This window comes from Telopea speciosissima, chromosome 3, assembly GCF_018873765.1.
Source record: "Telopea speciosissima isolate NSW1024214 ecotype Mountain lineage chromosome 3, Tspe_v1, whole genome shotgun sequence".
Classification (NCBI taxonomy): domain Eukaryota; kingdom Viridiplantae; phylum Streptophyta; class Magnoliopsida; order Proteales; family Proteaceae; genus Telopea; species Telopea speciosissima.
Genome location: NC_057918.1, coordinates 14,846,882 through 14,867,448, shown reverse-complemented (window position 1 = coordinate 14,867,448; position 20,567 = coordinate 14,846,882). Strand labels below are relative to the sequence as shown.

The 20,567-nt window shown below is 40.5% G+C and overlaps 1 protein-coding gene across 2 annotated transcripts; it reads right to left on the bottom strand.

The window, feature by feature from the left end:
* Positions 1-3,709: 3,709 nt before the first annotated feature.
* Positions 3,710-20,056, bottom strand: LOC122656380. Of its 2 annotated transcripts, XR_006332092.1 has the most exons (4): positions 19,813-20,056; positions 7,467-7,724; positions 6,515-6,524; positions 4,403-4,578 (listed from the first exon to the last, which is right to left on the bottom strand). XR_006332092.1 is itself a non-coding variant. In XM_043850871.1 (3 exons), exons 1-3 carry the CDS (start codon positions 19,984-19,986, stop codon positions 3,860-3,862), a joined length of 468 nt encoding a protein of 155 aa, XP_043706806.1. In that variant the 5' UTR covers positions 19,987-20,056; the 3' UTR covers positions 3,710-3,859. The 2 variants fall into 2 exon arrangements, 1 of the variants encoding a protein (XP_043706806.1); XM_043850871.1 differs by lacking the exons at positions 4,403-4,578; positions 6,515-6,524 and adding an exon at positions 3,710-3,996 and having other exon boundaries at positions 7,568-7,724.
* Positions 20,057-20,567: the final 511 nt, after the last annotated feature.

Sequence of the window (20,567 nt, the reverse complement as noted above, 5' to 3'; positions counted from 1 at the left end):
TAAATCTAAAAATAAATAGGGGAAGGTATTTGGACATGAAGATGGGAGATTCTCCTATCAACTCCATCAAATAAGGAGTTTATGTCATTTCAATGGACATTTTATGCCAATATGACTGCGTGTAACGCAACCATGCACATGTAAGACGTGCATGAAAACTTTTGCTAAATAAATATGTTGTTAGTTTCATGTAAAATCAGCATAAAAAGGAATAAAGTAATTGAATCAACTCAGCTTAGAACTAAGATGAAGAGGCCATGTCTTGGGGATGAGCTTCCAGCTCAGTGGCGGCAACTAGCCATTGGAAGTCTAGCATAAGTCCAAGAAGAGGCCATGTCTTGGCCCTCCTATTCTCCACCCTCTCTAAGTAACAATTGCAATTGGATCCAGATCTTCTACGGCGTAGCTGCCCGTCCTATCGTGCTGCGCAAACACAAGGCGGCATGCATTGACCGCCTTACCCCTACCCAAGTGCCTTGCCCGAGTAAGGGTAAGGCAGTCAATGCATGTCACCTTATGTCTGCACAGCATAGACAGGACATGGCAGCGCATCGTAGAAGATCTGTGTTGCAATTGTAGATAGTAGTGGTGGGTCTTAATTTGTTTGACCCTTCTATTCACCACTCATTAGTTTATCACACATGAGCGGCGGTGTGCCTATCGCTCTCCTATTTATTTAATAGAAATCATTATGGTCTAATTTTATTTTTTTTGGTAAAGAAATCATTATGATCTATGAAATCTTACCAAAAAATATAAAATTATGGTCTATGAAAGAACAATTACTTGTTTAAAATTTCTCCTGGTCTAATACAACGAGGAAAAAGGGTCCTGAATCCTGATACATTGTATTCTAAAAACCAATTTTATCACTACTTTTTCTTTTGGGCCAAATTGATCAATGATTTGATCATTCTCAATGTTTAAATGAGGACACGTCAACTATATGGCCCACTTTGTGGGACTTTTCTACCCTTTGCCTTTGCAAAGGTCTGTGTTCTTTTAAAGTACCCACTTCGCCCTTTCAAATAATTTTTAAAATATGGGCAAAGATTTTATGAACGGCCGTGCAAATTTGCATATAAAAAAAAGAAAAGAGCAAAGCTACAGCAAGGAATGGACCCACAGCAATTCCATGAATTCCAAAAAAAAAAGTATTCAGAAGACAATGTGGTATGGAATTAGACTTGCCCATCGTGTTGTGTATTCAGATAAATTGCCCAGGATACCCTACTTTTTTCTGGTCATTTTGATTTGATATGGTTATCTAGGCTTATTCAAGGGAGATGTAACTACCTGTGTTTCAAATAAGATGTCATGAGTTCAAATCACCTTTGGGCTATCCCCATCCCTTACGGATCTTTATCACCTCCAGTTCTCTGTCCGGCCCAGTTCCTCAGTTCCTCTAACAAGGGGAGGGGGCTGGAATGACCACCCTACCCCTGCCCCGGTGGGGTCCACCACCCCCTATTAGAGGAATTGGGGAACTAGGCCGGGCAGGGAACTAGAGGAGATAATTTTCCCATCCCCTACCCCCCCCCCATTAAAGCTCTCCAATTCCCCCCCCCCAAAAAAAAAAACCTACCTATGTTTTATGATACCAAAAATATCCTCACCAATCAAGAGATAAGCTGCCAACTTTGATTCTGCTTCTATCTTTTATTTTCTCGGTCAACAACACTTAAGTTTTAGAGAAAATGTTCTCTGTGCTGAGGGTGCAGGCTGCGCCCAGACACATGGGGTGGGTAAAATGATCACCTCACCCCCCTGAATGGTGGAAATACTGTCCCCATTTGTCTGGGCGCAGTCTGCGATGTGGCACAGAGAACATCGACCTAAAGTTTTATTAGGGAATCTTGTCAAAGGAAAAATCTCTGAAAGAAAGGTTACAAAGAGAAATAAAAGAGGGAAAGATTTGTAACACAAAACAATCCTCTCTCTCTCTTAAGAACATGGCATTTAAAGATAAAAGAGGATTTATCATTTCATCATTCTCTTTTTGTGGGGAAGAAGGGGGGGGGGAGTGGGGTGAGTGGGGTAAGGAGGGAAGGGTTGTTAAGGAAATATGGGATGTGAAAATGGAAGAGAAAGATGATGGAACAATATTGATTAAGATTTTTCCTTCTATTGATAGGAGTCTCTGTTAAGAATTAACAACACGACAGAACAACGATTAGAAAAGAAAAACAAAATATAATCACACATAAAATATAAGGGTTTACGTGGATCAGCCAAGATGGGCTACGTCCACGGCTGAGCGATAATCAAAGCTTCCACTATTATGATAAGGAAATTATAAAACCCTAACCAACCCCTCCTCATGAGATAACACCCTATATATAGTGTTTTGACATGTTACAATATAGAGAAACCCTAATCCTCAAAAGTACAAAATTACACTCAATATAAATGACTTCCAAAAATTTCGGTTGGGGAGGATCCTCCCCTCTACATCCCTTGAGCAGGGAACTACCTACGCGCCCCCCCTTGGAACCCCATGGCCCGCTCGCCAGCAAACGGGACCACTGTTATTGGAAAAGAATCAACAATACTTCCTAGATTAAATTGAGATCAGGCTTAACAGCTTGCACAGAAATTCAAGATATTGTGTTTACAAACACAGTTGTGAGACATGGGACCATCAATAAGCGAAGAACAAGTGCATTAATGGGATAGTTAGGAGAATTGTTCAAGTTTCAACTAGTTGATGTTCAACTGTGTGAAGAGGGATACGAACAAGTTAGCTACAATATTGCTAAGTTATTGCCATTAAATTTCTAGCTCCTCTCCAACTCCCTGACCGCCCAACTCTCTCCCAACCAGACACAAACAGAGGTGGACCCCACTTCGGCCCCTGCCCGACCATCTGGTTGGGAGGGAGTTGGGCGGTCAAGGAGTTGGAGAGGAGCCGGACCTGGGCTGGCTATTGTCCTTTTATTTATTCAATTAAGTCTCTTCCCTGATTCCCAATCGCCCTACCCCTCAAACAGGAAAGGTTTTTCCTTTTCCTCCCCACGGCCCACACTCCAACACCCCCCCCCCCCCACCCAACCCAAAAAAAAAGGGAAGAAGAAATGGGGTATGTGAATATATAAGAGGATTACCACTTTTAATTCCTCGAAAGAAATGCAGGATTCAGCAATTGAAGATTTACCGAACATAACCTAGGGCAATGGATCATCTTAATCATGATTAAATGGTGGGAACAGGAACATAGTTCATATATATAATTTGGGCCTGCTTCATTTAAAAAAAGCTTTGGACCTTTGGGTTGATTCATCTGACTACTGAGCAGCACATTTCAGGTAGTTCTATAGCAGATGGCATTAGTATCATCTTGGTTTTACAAGACATCTGCTCGGTACTGTATTCTGCCTGAATCTGGTTAATTCTCCTGTCATTTTTTTTTTGGGGAGGAGGAGGGGCGGGGTGGAGAACTCGTCTTCGGATTCTGGCAGGTTTATCTGAGTCGAGTTTTCATTTTCACAAGAACAATGAATCTTGTGCTTTCCTTCTGGAATAAATCCTCGAAAATATCAGAGATTCAGATTTACACAGCTGGTATGGCCCCCAATATATGATTTTGACCTGAATTTAGAAGGGAAGATATATCTATCTACAGATGGAACTAACTAGAGTTTAGGAAAAGGAATATCTCAAGAAGGTATTGCAGGCTTCCAGAAACAATATAAAGCAATGAGAAATCCCATGACAAGAGCTGAAAACCATTGATTCATGTAGCAAGCACATCTATTTCTGTCTTATGATTCTCTGGGTTATACAAACAAAGAATACTCCCAAAACACCAGAAAGCTGCATCTACAATATTACAGGAAAGAGCACTTTCACAACATGGATCTCACCCATTTGCAGTAGATGAATCTTTTTTCCCAGCCAGTGTCTTGATTATAGACTCCAAAACTCTAATCTCATCATCTTTCCTAGAGATCTCTTCTTGCTTTGCACGCAACTCCTCCGTGTGTAGCTTGAATACATCTACAGTGATAAAAGGAGAAACTTCAGCGTAAGCTGCTTTTCTTTTGGAAGATACATGTGTTTTGCCCATGGAATATAAATACAGAACTTCTAACATCCATAGCTGTGCAAAAAGCCTTTTGCTCACCGACATTGACCAATTACAGGGTTAGTACTTCATTTTTCATTTGGGGTTAAAAGTTAAAACATTGTACAGAACAAATAATACCTATTCTATTTGATTGAACAAACTTCTCTCGAGGCTTCAAGCCTCCAAGTTCTAAGAGTCCAGCATTTACTACCATTTTGTCAAGAGGTATCCTACAGATCAAGGAAGGGGAAGGGGAACACACATGCACAGGCACATGACATGAGTTTCCATTTCATAGTATAAACAAATCCCAAAATCATTAATAACAAAATTTCATAACCACAGGATAACAACTCTATACACATCCATATTTAAACCAATACTTTATAAGCCATGTGATGCTTATAACATGAAGCTCACCTTGAGGTGAGCACTAAGCACAAGAACTTGAGGCTAAATTTTAAACTCTCACCACTCTTAAGTCACCATGAAAGTTAGGGACCATGAGCTCCACACGTTAATAAAGAATTGTGTTCTTATCACAACACTAATGTTTTCATAAAATAATTCCCTTATTTATTAATATCTAAAATAGCCAAAAATAAAACTTGAATTACCATGTATTTCTTTCCAGGAAACTTGTTCCCCATCATTGTCAAGTTTATGTATTTCTTTTTTGTCTCTGAATTTAGGGTGGCAACGAGCAGGATAGGGTCAGGTAATGTCTTACCCTCAAAGGGGTTTGGGGGTCCTTTAACCTTACGTTATTGGGCCTTTATCGTCACCCTATATTGTAGAAGTAAAAAAATCTTTTACCATATAGGCTAAATGGATACGATGAGTAAAACCTCATCAAGGATTTTGGTTAGAATGGGGTAGTATTTTAGATTTCGGGCCTAGTGAATGACAATTACAAATGGGCCATAAATTATGGGCTTATGACCTATGGGTTACAAGTACAACTCAACTCAGTCAATGAAACCTTATCTCAACCAAATGGGCTCTACCACCATAGTCCTATTTCTCCATTCAACTCCAATCAAAAAGCCATAGTGGTTGTCAAACCCTAATCAATGCATGTATTTTTTCACCACTTTCTGATGCAGATTCATCATCAAATAGGGCTTGTTTCATTGGGAATAAGTCTAGGGTTGGGTTACATACATGTTGGGCCTTTGATCCCAAGGGTTTTCTATGTAATAAGCCACTTTAATGAGCCTAAACTAGGGGTATATAGGTTGCATACGGGATTAGCCCAATATTTAGTCTTATTTTTGTGTTTGTAATTGAACCGGTTTAAATTGGTTGCATCCAATTGGTTCAATTGGTCTAATTTAAGTGAAGTGATCCTATTGGCTAAGAGGTTCTTATATCCTATTGGCTAGTAGGGAATATTCTTTTATTTTAAGTAGTTTAAGTTGTTTTTAAGTCATTAGGACTCTATTTTGAGTCCATTTCAGTTTCCTAGTCAGTTTAAGTTAGCTAATAGGTTAAGGATTGGGTTAGGCCATTCTTTTTTAGTGTCTAAGTCTAATTTTGAGTCTTTTATATAAGGTTCTAAGGGGGCCATGTATTGAAGACGAATTTGATTAATAAAAACTCAGCTTTATGCTTGCTGCCTTTGTTGTTGCCTTTGCTCCATCGTGAGTGTGCCTTGTGAGTAATATCAAGGTTGCCTTGTGAGTAATATCAAAGTGAGGGATTGGTGGACTCCGATCGACTCCTTGCATCTTGTAGATCGGGAGGTCCTTCTTCTAGTTCTTCAAAGCTGCTGCCATTGAAGACCTGCAACAAGTAAGAAATTCTGCAACTATTCTTCTTCCTTCTAGAAGGTCACATACAAGGTGATTTTCGTGAGAATTCTACCCAGCCAAATCTAACCATTAGAACCTGCTAAAAATTTGATCAAGTCTTCCTCAAACCCTAAGAGAGACTCGATTCAAATTTCAGCACCATCCACCCAACCGATTGTCTAAAATTACAGTTTTACCCTTCTCTCCTACTTCTACCAGGAAACCTCCATAATTTTGAATCTGTCCATCAATTCCAAACCAAACTTCTAGCCTATATCCCCCACACCTCTCCCTACACTCGATCCAAAATCCAGCTCATAACTCCCACTATATTCCCTCCATTCCTCCACGTCATTAAAACCCAAACCCAAAACCCTAAATCCAATTCTGCTCTAAATTGCAGAATTTCAAAACTCATCCAAACCCTAACCTTTTTATACCATATTGACCACCTAGACCTGCCCATTAATACCCTCCCTTTCCCAATATCCAACTCAAACCCTAGGAATTGACCTAAATTCTAGTGCTGTCCATTCGAACCAGCAGCCCCTTTTGTTATTTGATCCTGTTGTTTGGCTCCTAGTAGGTCTCCTACCTACCTAGGACTACATTACTTTCTCCAAAGTCATTTTAGGCCTCCCCCTTGCTTTTATTTTTTATCTCATCTAATCTGAATCATATCACTCTTCCTTGATAGTTCATTCCAAAATCTTCGTAACATGACCGTACCACCTCGAACAATTTCTCTCAATTTAACAAGCATCAAAGTTGCACCTAAATTACCTCTGATGTGTTCATTCCTTAATTTCTTTTTTCTACTTTTACCACTAATCCATGTCAACATCCTCATCTCAGTGTCACTAATGTTATTTATATGTTGTTTCTTAACCACCCAACATTCAACTCCATACATCACTGCTCGTCTTATAGCCTGTCGTATAAAAGTTTCAATTGAGTTTTAGTGGCTTATGGGTTATGAGTAATTAGATAATGGGCATATGGGCTGGGCTCTAGGTCAATATTTTTATTAAATTATATAAAGTATGTAACGTTATCTAATTGTTTCTATCTAAATGGTTAAACTGATAGGGTAAGACCCCCTTTCCCTTACCCTCCCCATTTAGCTAGGTGGGTAAAAGCCACTTACCCCTAATCTTCCTGCTTTCTCATATATTTCTATCCTTAACCTTAGCCTCCAAACTAGGGTAGGGTAAGGTGGGTATTGGGTAAACAGATACCAGTTGCCAGCCCTATCTTTGATTCTCTTACACATACAAATATTTCATGTATTTTAATTTATTTATTATAATACAATGCTGACGAGGCTTATACCTCTCGTTTTAGCCAAGTGGGACACCTCACTTCACACCTTAAGGACTTTAAAATACTCTGTAGTAAGGATTTCCTAACACAGTAACACCAATGTTCTTTGTAATGCACATGACAAAATGTAATTAATTGATGCACTTATTAATGGAAGTAACGATAGAAAACAAAACAAAATAAATAGACCAAGAGTTAGATTTAACATAAACACATAAAATACACTGGTCTGTTCATGATCATCAACTGGAACAAGTAAAACCATATATCTCTGGCATGACATTTTTATCAGTTACTGAGAATTATAGGGGTCCTGAATCCTGATGCTAGACAAGATTCATAAGTTCTATAAGATAGAAATCAAATATAGTTGAGAAACACATACTTGTGGTGTTCTCAAGCTCTCTTGTAATCTCGTGTGCACGTAACTCAGAAGCTCGTTGGGCTACCTCAGCCTGTCGTTTCTCTGCACGAGCATGAGCTGCAGCTGTAATTGCAGCATCAAGCTCCCTTTCTAATGTCTCAATCCTTTGCTCAAGTGCCTGCACATGAAAAGATTATCTTTTACATATAAAAGGGTTGTATGGTACTGGATAGAAGTGCTACAGTGATTAGTTAGAAAAAGCATAGAAGTGCTAAAGTGATTGGTTGGAAAAAGTGAATGCTTCAGCTGCATGTTTACCACCAATCAGCAGTCATGGATCTATCATTACTACCCAATTAATATGGCCAATGCTACACAATTGCAACAGCCAACAAGTAACTATCATGAAATCCCTCGTCTTGTATTTCAATTCTGCAAATGTGATTTTGAGTTGGAGACCTGATAAGAATCATGTACAGCTCTTTAAAAAGACTATAATAGTCTCTTTTTTCCCTAAAAAGTTAAACAGATCATTTGGCCATTATAATGATGTTGGGACCACTAGAGAGCTTGGAGGCTAGAGTAGTTCACAAGTAGCCTGCATGAAATTTGTATGGCATCATTTATACAGGAATGTGTGAGATATTAGCTGCTGTTCTGTCTTACTATATATTCGATTAGTTATTCGAGAAATGAATACTTTCATAGTTTGAAGAAATTGGTCTTGGGATGGGATCCAGATATGATCTCCTGTTTTGTTTCACATTTGGGTCACGTCAGGTTAGGTGCCAATAGTCTGATTTTTATTTGGTTTGGTGTCGTAACTGAAGTGTACCAGTCTATCAATAGATAAGTGATGCAGGACAGCGGCAAATCCAACTCAAAACCATATATTATGGGCCCAAACAACACAAATGACACTAGCAATTAGCAAAAGAAACTTCAAACACCTTGCAATGGTAGGACAGGATAAATATACCACTTCTGAAATTTCCTGAATTGAACAACTTGTGTAAACATGGTTTTCAATGAGACTAATTGAACTTCAATTAAGCTGGAAATTGGTGGAACGGTTGAGAACTAAATTGCGAACAAAACTCAAAAACTCCATCCAATTTGAACTACTCTTTAGCCTTCAAACAGGCTAGCTAACTTAAACTATTTAGCAGACCAGATCTCAGAAAATTAGTCTGGTTTACTTTCCAAGGCAAACTAACCTAAATCTAATGGAGTGAAGTAGGGAAAATCATATAGATCGATGGAGGTTGAAAGGAAATCCAGCAACAGCCTGTCCAGATTCTTCACCCGTTGAACCAGCATATTTGGGTCCATATTCTGATATTACTTAGGCCCATATAGCAAGCCATCGATTAGCAGTTCTTCAAAGAGATGATTTGTCAGATTTGTGGGGCCCAGACAGTCCTTGCGTGGAGATGTGTTAGGAGATCAGAATTGCTGTTGCGTGGAGTACCTTCTAGAAGATTTGAGCTGTCAAACTACCTTGAGAAGATTTTATTTAGTCACTATTTTCCTTAGTTACTTAGTCACTAAATTGTGTTACTTCATCAATGACAAAGTTAGATTTTATTCAGTTTGTACCTTGGAGTTTATATTTCTATGTAAGCGTTATTTAGTTTCTATTTTGATGAATCTCTCCATTAGCCTAGGAGAGTTGTTATTTTTGTAACAAGGCAGTATTATTAATAAAGGTGGAGGCATTCCTAGTCCCCCACGATTTTGACAGTAAACTTTGGGTGCTTTGTGCTTGTGTGTGCTTGTGACAGACAACCATTACTGTGAGAGACAGCCAGGGTGAGATGCGCTTGTGAAGATAGGTGGGAGACCTTCTTCAAGTTGGTGAGGGACCAACCTATCCTATTGTTGAGTCCTTTCTTCAACTGTTGAGATTGATCCATCTTTGATTCTGTTTCCTGCTACTGATTACTTAGGCCTGATTTGGTATGATTTCTATTTCAATTTTGGATTGATTTCTTGAAATAGTCAACAAATAGATTTTTGGTCAAAAAATTGAAACTGTTTTGGTTGTATCAATATGAAATATTTCAAGAATAAATAAATCCATTTGAGAGTTCAAATTCTAAGAATAGATTCTTTATATTTCTTTGGGAAGGATGGTGGTGGTGGCGGCGAGGTAGTGATGACATGGAAGTAGTGGGGGGGGGGGGGAGTGGTGGTGGCGGCAGTAACGGTGGCAGCGGCAGTGGTGGCGTTGGTGGTGATGGCAGGGTAGTGGTGGTGGTGGTGGTAGCGGGGTAGTGGTGGTGATGGTAACAGGGTAGTAGTGGTGGTAGTGGTGGTGGTGGCGGTGGCAATGGTGGGAGTGGGGTGGTGATGGTGAGACCATTAGGAGAAGAAGGGTGGTGTTTTATTTTTAACATGAAATTACTACTTTGCCCTTAAAATTAATCATGTGTTCATTCAAGAGCAAGAGTGCTAAATCAAATGAAATAGAAATTCTGAAACAGCTCCTCAGCTATTTCAGAATTTCTATTTCACTGAAATAATATGCAAAAATGAAACCAAACAATTTCAGAAATAGAAATCACCCCCTGAAATTGAAATAGAAATCATACCAAATCAGGCCTAAGTCTATTGTTGATTTCTGTTTGTTTCTATTTCAGACTTCAGTTTATCATCTCTGCATTCTGTCAATTCCCCTCTGAGTTTTCTGTTCTCTGTTTTTCATTGTCTTCAAGCTACTGACCTGCGCATGCTGATACAAGACAATAATGATGAAAGAATGAGAGAGAGACTCTCAAACCTGTAAGAGTAGAGAGAACAAGAGAGAGAGAGAGAAAGATTGAAAGAGATGGAGAGAAAGGGAGATTTGTGATTAGGTCAAAATTGATCCACACGCCTCCTATTTATACATTCATAAATGGAAGCCCTAATACATGCTAAAAGGCAAAAATGCCCCAAATATACTATACAAAAATTTCGGGACCGCCGGAGTTGGGGAAGAGAAACAGTACTCCCCTTGCTAATAACTCCAACACACAGAACTCAGTTGCTATTTTCCAGCCACGTTCCTAATTTAGTAACTTCTAATTCCTAATTTTCTAACCTGGTTCAGCAGAATATCTATTGGGATTTCTGGTACTGCTATGGATTGAGATCAATAAACTCTGTTTATATGCTGTGCTCTAACTTTCTAATTCTGGTCTTTACAAACTTGCTAATTCTGTAACAGTCCCATAAATTTATATCTAACCGAAAGATTTTGATAAAGTTTTGAGGATGTGTTCTCCACCCAATTAGGTATACTCAACCAGAATTCTACCTTAATCTGACTGACCTGCTTTGAGTTACAGAAATTCTCTTAATTTTGGTTTAGTATCCTGCCCTGCAATTCTGGTTGTCTTAGGTTTCGTGGTCATTAATGGTTTGGTGACTAGGATCCCATCAATTCGGTATCAGAGCCATGGCCAACAGTGGCTTAAGTCCCTCTGATATGTCTGACACCCAAAAGGTTCTTAATTATCTTCTTGGGGAGTTGAGGCAACTGGATAAACGAACGGCCCAAATGCAGCAACGTTTGTGCGTCCAAGAATCATATATAGCACCTCCGTGGGAAGAGAAGAGATTGCCTTTCAAAGAAAAAGAACCTGAAGTCAAGGTTAACTGGTGATGCGGCTTACATTGAAGGGTTTGAAGTAAACAAGGTTGAAACAGTGGACAATGAGGTCATGATTAAGGAAATTGGCACTACAATTGAAGTGGTGTTTGAAGAAATAGCTACGGAGGACCATTCACAACTAAGATCAACCCAGATGTTGAGTATGTAGAGTTTGTGATTCCACCTAAGTTTTTCCAAGAGAAAGAGCCATGTCTCAAAGACTTCATTCTCCATGTTCGTGAGTGGCCAGAAAACTGGTTGGTCTGAAGTTGGATGTGCACCATGCCAAGCTTATCCCTAAACTCAATAAAACTCGAGGTCGAGTTTCTTTTAAAGTGGGGGAGAGTGTTGTAGATTGATGGAGGTTGAAGGGAAACCAGCAACAGCCTGTCCAGATTCTTCCCCCCCCCCCCCCAATCAAACCAGCATATTTGGGACCATATTCTGATATACTTAGGCCCATATATCAAGCCATTGATTAGCATTTCTTCAAAGAGATATTTTTGTCAAATTTGTAGGGCCCATAAGGTCCTTGCATGGAGATGTGTTAGGAGATCAGAATTTCTGTTGTGTGGAGTACCTTCTAGAAGATTTGGGCTTTCAAACTGCCTAGAAAAGATTTGAGCTCATCTCAGTGTATCGGAGATGAGGATGTGTGGCAAAAATAGGAAAGATAAAGTACGGAATGATCAATGATGGGGGGGTTCAAAGGATAACCACCTGGACAGGAATCCAAGTTAACCCAACTCAGATAAGCAACCCAATAGTTCACAGAAAATTCAACTCTCTCAGATGAAAGCTAAACTCTAGGAATCAATCATAGATGTAGAGAATAGGAACTCTTCAAAAGATGGGATAGGATGTGTTCTCCATCCAATTAGGTACACTCAACCAGAATTCTACCTTAATCTGACTGACCTGCTTTGAGTTACAGAAATTCTCTTATTTATTGTTTATTATCCTGCCCTGTGATTCTGGTTATCTTTGGTTTCCTGGTCACTAATGGTTTGGTGATTGGGATGTTAGAGTTGTTAGAATATCTTGTATAGGGGTAGTTCTGTCATTGTCTAGTTATAAGACATGACTAAGTTGTATTTTTACTTTATTGTCTTATTTCTCCTTACCTCCCTAGGGAGGCTTGTGTAATTTGGAAGACTTAATGAATGAAGCTAATATGTGTGTTGAGAATCACTCTCAACACACACAATCGATTCTCCCATTCTCTTCTCTTCTTCTCATCTCTTCTCTCCTTCTTCTTCTTCTTGCTGTATACTCTTCTCTTACCAGATTCGATCTACCTTTGAGTTTCAACTTGGTATCAAAGCCAACATCTCTGGTTTGAGAGTCGGCTGAGCTCAGTCCTCATCTTCTCCTCTCTTTGGAACCCTATAAATGTAAAGGGGGTTCCATTGGAGGCTGTATATGTGAAACCTATACTCCTTACAGTCTTGGGAGTGGTATTCCCTAAGTTGGAGAGAGTTTCAGAGCTGCTGAAGGTGACTTGAAGCAATGGAGGAAGACTGGCAAGTTACCGCCAGCTTGTGAAGCTTCTTCTTGGTTCTCCTTCTCTTCTCCACATCTTGGCATGAGACCTATTGGAGTTGCATCGCCTAGGGGTGTTGTTTCAGACCCCAAAGCTCTTGGTTGTTGAAAAAGAAATGCTGCCTTGCTGCTAGATGTTTTTGAAGACTTGAAACCAGGCTCTGTTTTTCCGCCAGCCTAGGAGTGTCTCAGTTTCGATTCTGCCTTTGGCAGCTTGGATGACCTTGGAACTTGTCCCATTTGTGTCGTATGGGAGTGCTTTTTTGAAGCCCTAAGAGCCTGCCCTTGAAGGTGGAGGGTCAGAGGACTGCTACTGTTTTTTTTCTACTGCTACACAGGTATCGGCTGCTCTGTTTTTTGTCTTCTCTGAGGTCTGCTGTATTGGATGGCTGAATGTGATAGTATTACATCTTGATACACTTATTGGGTATTATGGACTAAAGGTTCTTGGCTACTAGCAGAATTTGGTTTGAGTTATACAAGTTTTTGCTCTTCATATGCTTGCTGTTTTTTAGGCTTGGCCTCAGCCTTGTGGTTTGGTTGATTTGGGACCATATTTTGTATTGGTCTGTCTCCTTGTTTTGGGTTGAGTATACTCCCCACTTGCGCAAACAATTTATATTGATTGTTGAAGTATTTGCCTATTATGTCCACTGTGTCTGGACAAGATTCTGAGGTCAGTGGACCAATTACAGCCGGCAGCCCAAGTGGTGGTTTCCCAACCATGGCTTCCTTTGATAACCCCAACACCCAGATCTCAGTTGTGAAGTTGGACAATACCAACTATTTGGATTGGTCCCGTTCCGTGAAGTTGTCTCTACGTAGTAGGGGGAAGTTGGGGTACATTACTGGGTCTATCACAGCTCCTGCTACTACTGATGCAGGTTATCTCAAGTGGGAGACTGAAAACTCCACTGTCATGACTTGGCTGATCTTTTCCATGAAACCTGAGATAGGTCGGAGATTTTTGAGTAACGAGACTGCTAAAGATATTTGGGATGGTGTATCCAGAATTTTTGATAGAGTTGGAGATTCCACGAAAGTGTATCAAATTCTCCAAAAAATCATTCATATGAAACAGGGTGATAGGAGTATATCAGAGTACTACAACTCATTATTAGCTTGTGGGAGGAGTATGATCATTATACCAATCTCCGTTGTCCAATGCCGAGGATCGTGCAAAGTCTACAGGAGCCAAGAAAAGGAAAGGATCCTTATTTTGCTTGGTGGTCTTAACTCTGAATATGAGCCCCTTCGCCAGCAAATCTTAGGGAGGTCTCCATTTCCATCTCTGGATGATGTGTGCAGTTATTTGCAAAAGTGAGGAAACCCGGAGGACCACTATGGATATTGTACCATCAATAGAGAGGTCTGCTCTTGTTTCCAGTTCCCAAAAAGACTGGAAAAGTGGGGGGAAAGGCCGTGAGAGATACAAATGTGACCATTGTGGCAAGCTTGGACATACCAAGGACCGGTGCTTGGGATCTTCATGGGCAGCCCCCTGGTATGCGTGGTAGTTCATCTCATGCCCGTGGAGGCAAGCGAGGGGGAGCTAAGGCTCATTCTGTGACATCTGAGTCCAAGCCACCTGGACCGCAGCCTGCTCCTAATTCCCTCTCACAGGATGATATTGCAGCCCTACGTCGGTTGATGTCTCACCTTGGAGGGTCAGCTACTGGTTCTAGCTCTGGAGGGTTGACTACTTCTGCCTCAGCTCTGCAGGTCTCATCTGCTACCCCTACTGCATCCACTTGGATCATTGACTCTGGAGCTTCCGATCACATGACTGGTATGTCCCAGTTCTATGATTCCTATTCCATTTGTTCTGGCCGGGACAAGGTAAGGGTTGCTGATGGTTCCCTTTCCTCTGTCTCTGGTAAGGGTAATGTGCGGGTTACTCCTTCTATTTCCCTTGAGTCTGTCCTTCATGTTCCCGACTTTGCTACTAACCTATTATCAGTGAGTCACCTAACCAAATCCTTACATTGTTGTGTCACTTTCTTTCCTTCTTATTGTGTCTTTCAGGATTTGGAGACAAAGAGGGTTATTGGCAGTGGGACTGAGAAAGGAGGACTCTATCTTCTTGAGCCACAGTCACCTGCTCAATCTACTGCTGCAGCTTATGTTTGTGGTCGGCACGACCGGAGTGCTTTGGAGTCTGTTATGCTTTGGCATCAACGTTTGGGTCATCCCTCTTTTGTTGTTATGAGGAGACACTTACCCCACTTGTTTACTTCCTTTCCTGCATCTTATGTTTTTCAGTGTGAATCTTGTATTTTTGCTAAACATTGTCGCACATCTTATCCTTATCGTGGTAATAGATCTACTGCACCTTTTTCCCTTGTTCATACTGATGTTTGGGGGCCTTCTCCTACTACTTCCTTATCTGGTTTTCGTTATTTTGTTTCATTTGTGGATGACTATTCTCGGTCTACTTGGACTATTTTGTTAAAACAAAAGAGTGATGTTTGTGATGCTTTTAAGGAGTTTTATCACTTTATCAGTACTCAGTTTGGTACTCACATCAAAATTGTTAGATCTGATAAGGGGGGTGAGTACATGTATGGGGGGCTCCAACAATTCTTTTCTGATAAGGGCATCATCCATCAACTGGCTTGTGTTGACACCCCACAGCAAAATGGGGTGGCTGAAGACAAAACCGCCATTTGCTTGGAAATCACTAGGGGCCTTCTCTTTGGTATGCACGTGCCAAGACCTTCAGTCGATGCCCTTCTTACGCCTTTCTTATTAACCGGATGCCAAGTCCACTCCTTGGCTCCAAATCCCCCGCTCTTCTTTCTCCTCAATCCTCGAGTTTTTCCTTGTCTCCACGCGTCTTTGGTTGTGTTTGTTATGTACATGTCAACAAATCAGCCCGCACCAAGCTTGATCCCAAAGCTCTCAAGTGCATCTTCTTAGGCTACTCGATTCCACTAAAGGGTATAAGTGCTACCATCCTTCTTCCCAAGGCGATTTCTCTCCAAAGGTGTCACCTTCTTTGAGTCTATTCCTTTTTTTTTCTTCTTCCCCTCGCCATTCTGTTCAGGGGGAGAGTATTAGCAGTGAACAGAATGCGGATGTCATTCCCTTCCTATCTCCTTTACCTACCTCTACTTCCCCATTTCTATTTGATATTGGAAAGTATAAAGAAGTGAATGCTGTGGATGATGCTGATGTTGATGGTATTGGTGATGGTGATGCTAGCAGACAAAAGGAATACAAGGGGATAAGATTTAAAGAAGATGGTGTATTCACAAGAGGTGAATGCTTGTTGAAGGAAAAAGGGAAGCAACCATGGTACAAGCGACCCTGCCAAAACCCCTCTTTGGATCCACATCCTCAGTCTCATCCTCTTCAGTCAGGTAATTCCTCTCCTTCTGAATTAGATCTTCCCATTACTATTAGAAAGGGGAAGAGAACCTGTACTAATCCCATAGCCCAGTTTGTTTCCTATAACTCCATTTCTCCTACAGGTGTTGCTTTTTCCACTGCTCTTGAGTCTTCTTCTATTCCCAAAAATGTCACAGAGGCCTTATCCAATCCAAAATGGATGCAAGCAATGACTGAGGAAATGGTGGCTCTAGAGAAGAACAATACTTGGACTCTTGTTGATCTTCCCAGGGGGAGAACTCCAGTTGGATGTAGATGGGTTTATACAATCAAGTATAGATCCGATGGTACAGTGGAAAGGTACAAAGCTCGGCTGGTTGCTAAAGGGTATAGTCAGGTGTATGGCATTGACTACCAGGAGACTTTTGCCCCTGTAGCCAAGCATAACTCCATCGGGTTCTTCTTTCATGAGCGACCAATAAAGATTGGCCTATGTACCAATTAGATGTGAAGAATGCATTTCTTCATAGAGATTTAGCGAAGTTGTGTACATGCAGCCTCCACTGGTTTTAAGTGTCCCTCACAAGGGAAAGTGTGTTTGTTGAAGAAAGCTCTTTATGGCCTAAAGCGGTCTCCTAAGGCCTGGTTTGAGAGATTTAGACAAGCCATTCGAAGAATGGGTATTCCCAGTCAAGCGACCACACCTTGTTTATCGGGAGAGGTAATGGTACGATTACTGACTCTCATTGTCTATGTTGATGACATTATGGTATTGGGAATGATGTTCTTGAGATAGATAGATTGAAGTCTTATCCGGCTAAACAGTTTGAGATCAAAGACCTTGGAATCTTAAAATACTTCTTGGGTATTGAGGTATCTAGATCAAGGAAAGGGATCAACATTTGCCAAAGGAAATTTGTCTTGGATCTTCGAAAGAGACAGGGGATGATGGGGTGCAAACCACTACTTCCCCATTGATCCGAATCATAAACTTGGTGATGAATGTGGTTCTTCTCTTATAGATGCAAGCAAGTACCAGAGGTTAGTTGGGAAACTAATCTATCTCTCCCTAACTCGACCGCATCTCTTATGCGGTTGGAGTGGTGAGTCGGTTCATGCATGCTCCGGGTGGACATCCGGATGCAGATATCGCATCATCAAATACTTGAAATCCTGTCCGCAAAGGGCCTTTTATTTGCCAGGCATGACCATTTACAGATTGAAGGCTACAGATCTTGATTGGGCGGTTCGATCTCGACGGAGATCTACTACGGGTATTGTACCTTCTGGGTGGTAATCTAGTTACCTGGAGGAGCAAGAAACAACCGATTGTTGCTCGATCTAGTCTTGAGGCGAGTTTAGGGCCATGGCCCATGGAGTATGTGAGCTTATATGGCTAAAACGACTTCTTCACGATTTGAGCTTTGCGAAGGGCATGAGACTTTATTGTGACAACAAAGTGCCATAAGCATTGCCCATAATCCGGTTCAACATGATCGAACCAAGCATATTGAGGTCGATCGTCACTTCATCAAAGAGAAGTTGGATTGGTGCATTTGTACTCCTTTGTGAAAACAGTGATCAAGTAGCGAGATATCTTCACCAAGGGTCTCTCTTCTAGTCTATTTAGTACTCTATTGTGCAAGTCGGGAATGTATGACATTTATTCTCCACTTGAGGGGGAGTGTTAGAGTTGTTAGAATATCTTGTATAGGGGTAGTTACATCATTGTCTAGTTATAAGACATGACTAAGTTGTATTTTTACTTTATTGTCTTATTTCTCCTTACCTCCCTAGGGAGGCTTGTGTAATTTGGAAGACTTAATGAATGAAGCTAATATGTGTGTTGAGAATCACTCTCAACACACACAATCGATTCTCCCATTCTCTTCTCTTCTTCTCATCTCTTCTCTCCTTCTTCTTCTTCTTGCTGTATACTCTTCTCTTACCAGATTCGATCTACCTTTGAGTTTCAACTTGGGATCCCATCAGAAAACCATCAAATAATGGATACATATTTTTATAAACAGAAGTGTCAACAGTAAATATTGGAAGGGCATGGGTTCTCTGCGCTGCCAGGTACACTATGCCCCCTCACAAAAAAAAAATTTATTCTTTTTTTTAGGAGAGAGAAAAATGGATTTAAAATTCTATGTGAGGGGGCGTGGGGTATGCTGGTAGCTCAAAGACACTTTTCCCATATTGAAACCCTAATTACCTTTACTTTATAATATAGTGTGAAATAAAATGCAGTCTAACAAAAGTATGATTTCCATAATACAACATTTGTCTGTTCTCACTCAAAACTCCAAGAAAATTATCTTAGATTCATAATCTATACATCCAAATATCTTTTAGAAGAAAATTTTCTAACATTGGAATTGCCTTCAGCTTCTATAAAGAAATTTACTTGAGAAATTCATGAATAAGGGGGAAGCAGCAATGTGGTGGAAGTCGAAAGCTCTAGAGGGACAAGAGAAGGCCAGGAAGACTAGGTTGAAATGGAGAAAGAAAGATGCGAACTTATGATTAACAGAATATGTGGCCCATACAGAGGAATTGTGAAAGATGACTAAGGTTTCTTTGCGTTTGTTTATGCAATTATCCATAATTCCAATTCATGGAATGTTGGAATTTTAAATGCTTTTAAAATGATGATTCCCACTATTAGTTTTATTTTGTTAAAAGTTTTGTTAGAGTGTTATGTCTTTTCCTAATAAACACCTAAATGACCAATAGGTGTGATTATTGCTGACATGTTTGAATGGTCAACAAACATGTCTTGTGGAAAAAGACATGGTTTTTGGACAAGTTTGTTGGAGACAACCATTGATGGTGTCTGTTCTTCTCTTATATATAGAGGAGGTCTTGCCCATTTCTCTAACAGTATTTGGAAACAATTCCATCTTTGTTTTTCTCTTAGCTTTCTCTCTTCTTTGTTAGGAGGTCTTGCCCATTTCTCTAACAGTATTTGGAGACAATTCCATATTTGTTTTTCTCTTAGCTTTCTCTCTTCTTTGTTTATGTCCAATTGAGCACAACTCTTAGTGTCCCTAAGTGGCCTTGTTGTTTGAGTGCAACATCAACTAGAGGGTTGCTCAGGGACTGTCTTAACTTTGAGGCTTATTCGCAAGAACCCGATTGCACCATTGGGGGCGTCTACAATCTTAAGGAGAGTGACCATTTGGCACAACTCAATCCAACCAATTCATTAAGTTTCTTCATGGTTTTCCGGGTTTGTAATGGTAATTGTGTTTGTGCCATCAACTTTTTGACATTGTTTACGGTGTTTGTGTTTGTCGCCATCAACCTCGGTTTGTCTATGGTTCAGATAAACAATCTATCCAACTTGTTACATGTGTTATCATATGGTTTGGATGAATATTACCAACATGGAAACAATAAAACACCCTTCAACTTCCGGAAAATTACATGCACCCCTTCCCCAGTAACTAAACGATGAAGAGAGAATGAAATTGAACCCAACAAACCCGGATGTCAAAATAAGCTTATACAGAAATCCAATAATTATAACTTAATTTCCTCAGCATCTAAAATTTAATTGATACCATCCAATAAGCACGGCCATTGTTAGATCTCCATTAACTTCTCTGAAAACAAGCAGCTAAAGAATAGAAATTAAACAAATATAATCAATTGAAAAACGACCACCATGAAAATTCAGGGGAAGAGATTTGGTACAAATAAAAGATATAAATGGTATAAACGTAAAAATGGGAAAAAGAAGATCGAATACCTTGATAATTCGCGCTTGCTCGGAGCTCAGGGAGGTTTTGGCGAATGTTTCTTCGTCCACATAGACAGCTTTTTTCATGATCAGCTTCTGCAGAGAATCTAGATTGGCCCCCATCTCCGACAAATTTACGAGTGACGCCTTCCATCGCTCTTTTCCTTTGCCCTTTTCCTCCATTTTTGCGTGAATTTATCTGCCTTTGATTGGATTTTAGCGGAACTTTCTCTATTTCTCCGCGCATACTTTCAGTTATAGACTATCATAGTGGAAACCGGAAACACACCGGTGAGAGTGTTCTGCACTTCTGCCCTCTGGGTCAGTTTCAGTTTGAGACCATGTGTCACCGTTAAGAGGACGGGAGTTTTGGAATTTGGAACGAAATGGAGTGCAAACTGCAAAGGCTGGAACTAGGGGTGCCAAACCCGCCTTGAGCCCGGACAGGCCTGGGCTGAACTGTTCATCAAACTACAGAGTAGGCTTGTGCTGGGATTTCGAAGCCCGATAATGGACCCAGGCTGAGGCATTGGGCTGAGCCCGAACCGACCTTATATACACTATAAGTCTATCAATCTATGTATATGAAAATAGGGAAATAGTTTTCTGTCTGAGAGTGTGGTCTACGGTAGTACTCCCGTGTGTGTATCTCTCTCCTCCTCAAAACTAGGGGGCAAAGGTATCTTTTTCTATGGAGAGGAGAGAGAGAGACTCATAGGAGTGCTGGTGTAGGCCACTCCCGGACAGCTTCAGTCTATTGAAGA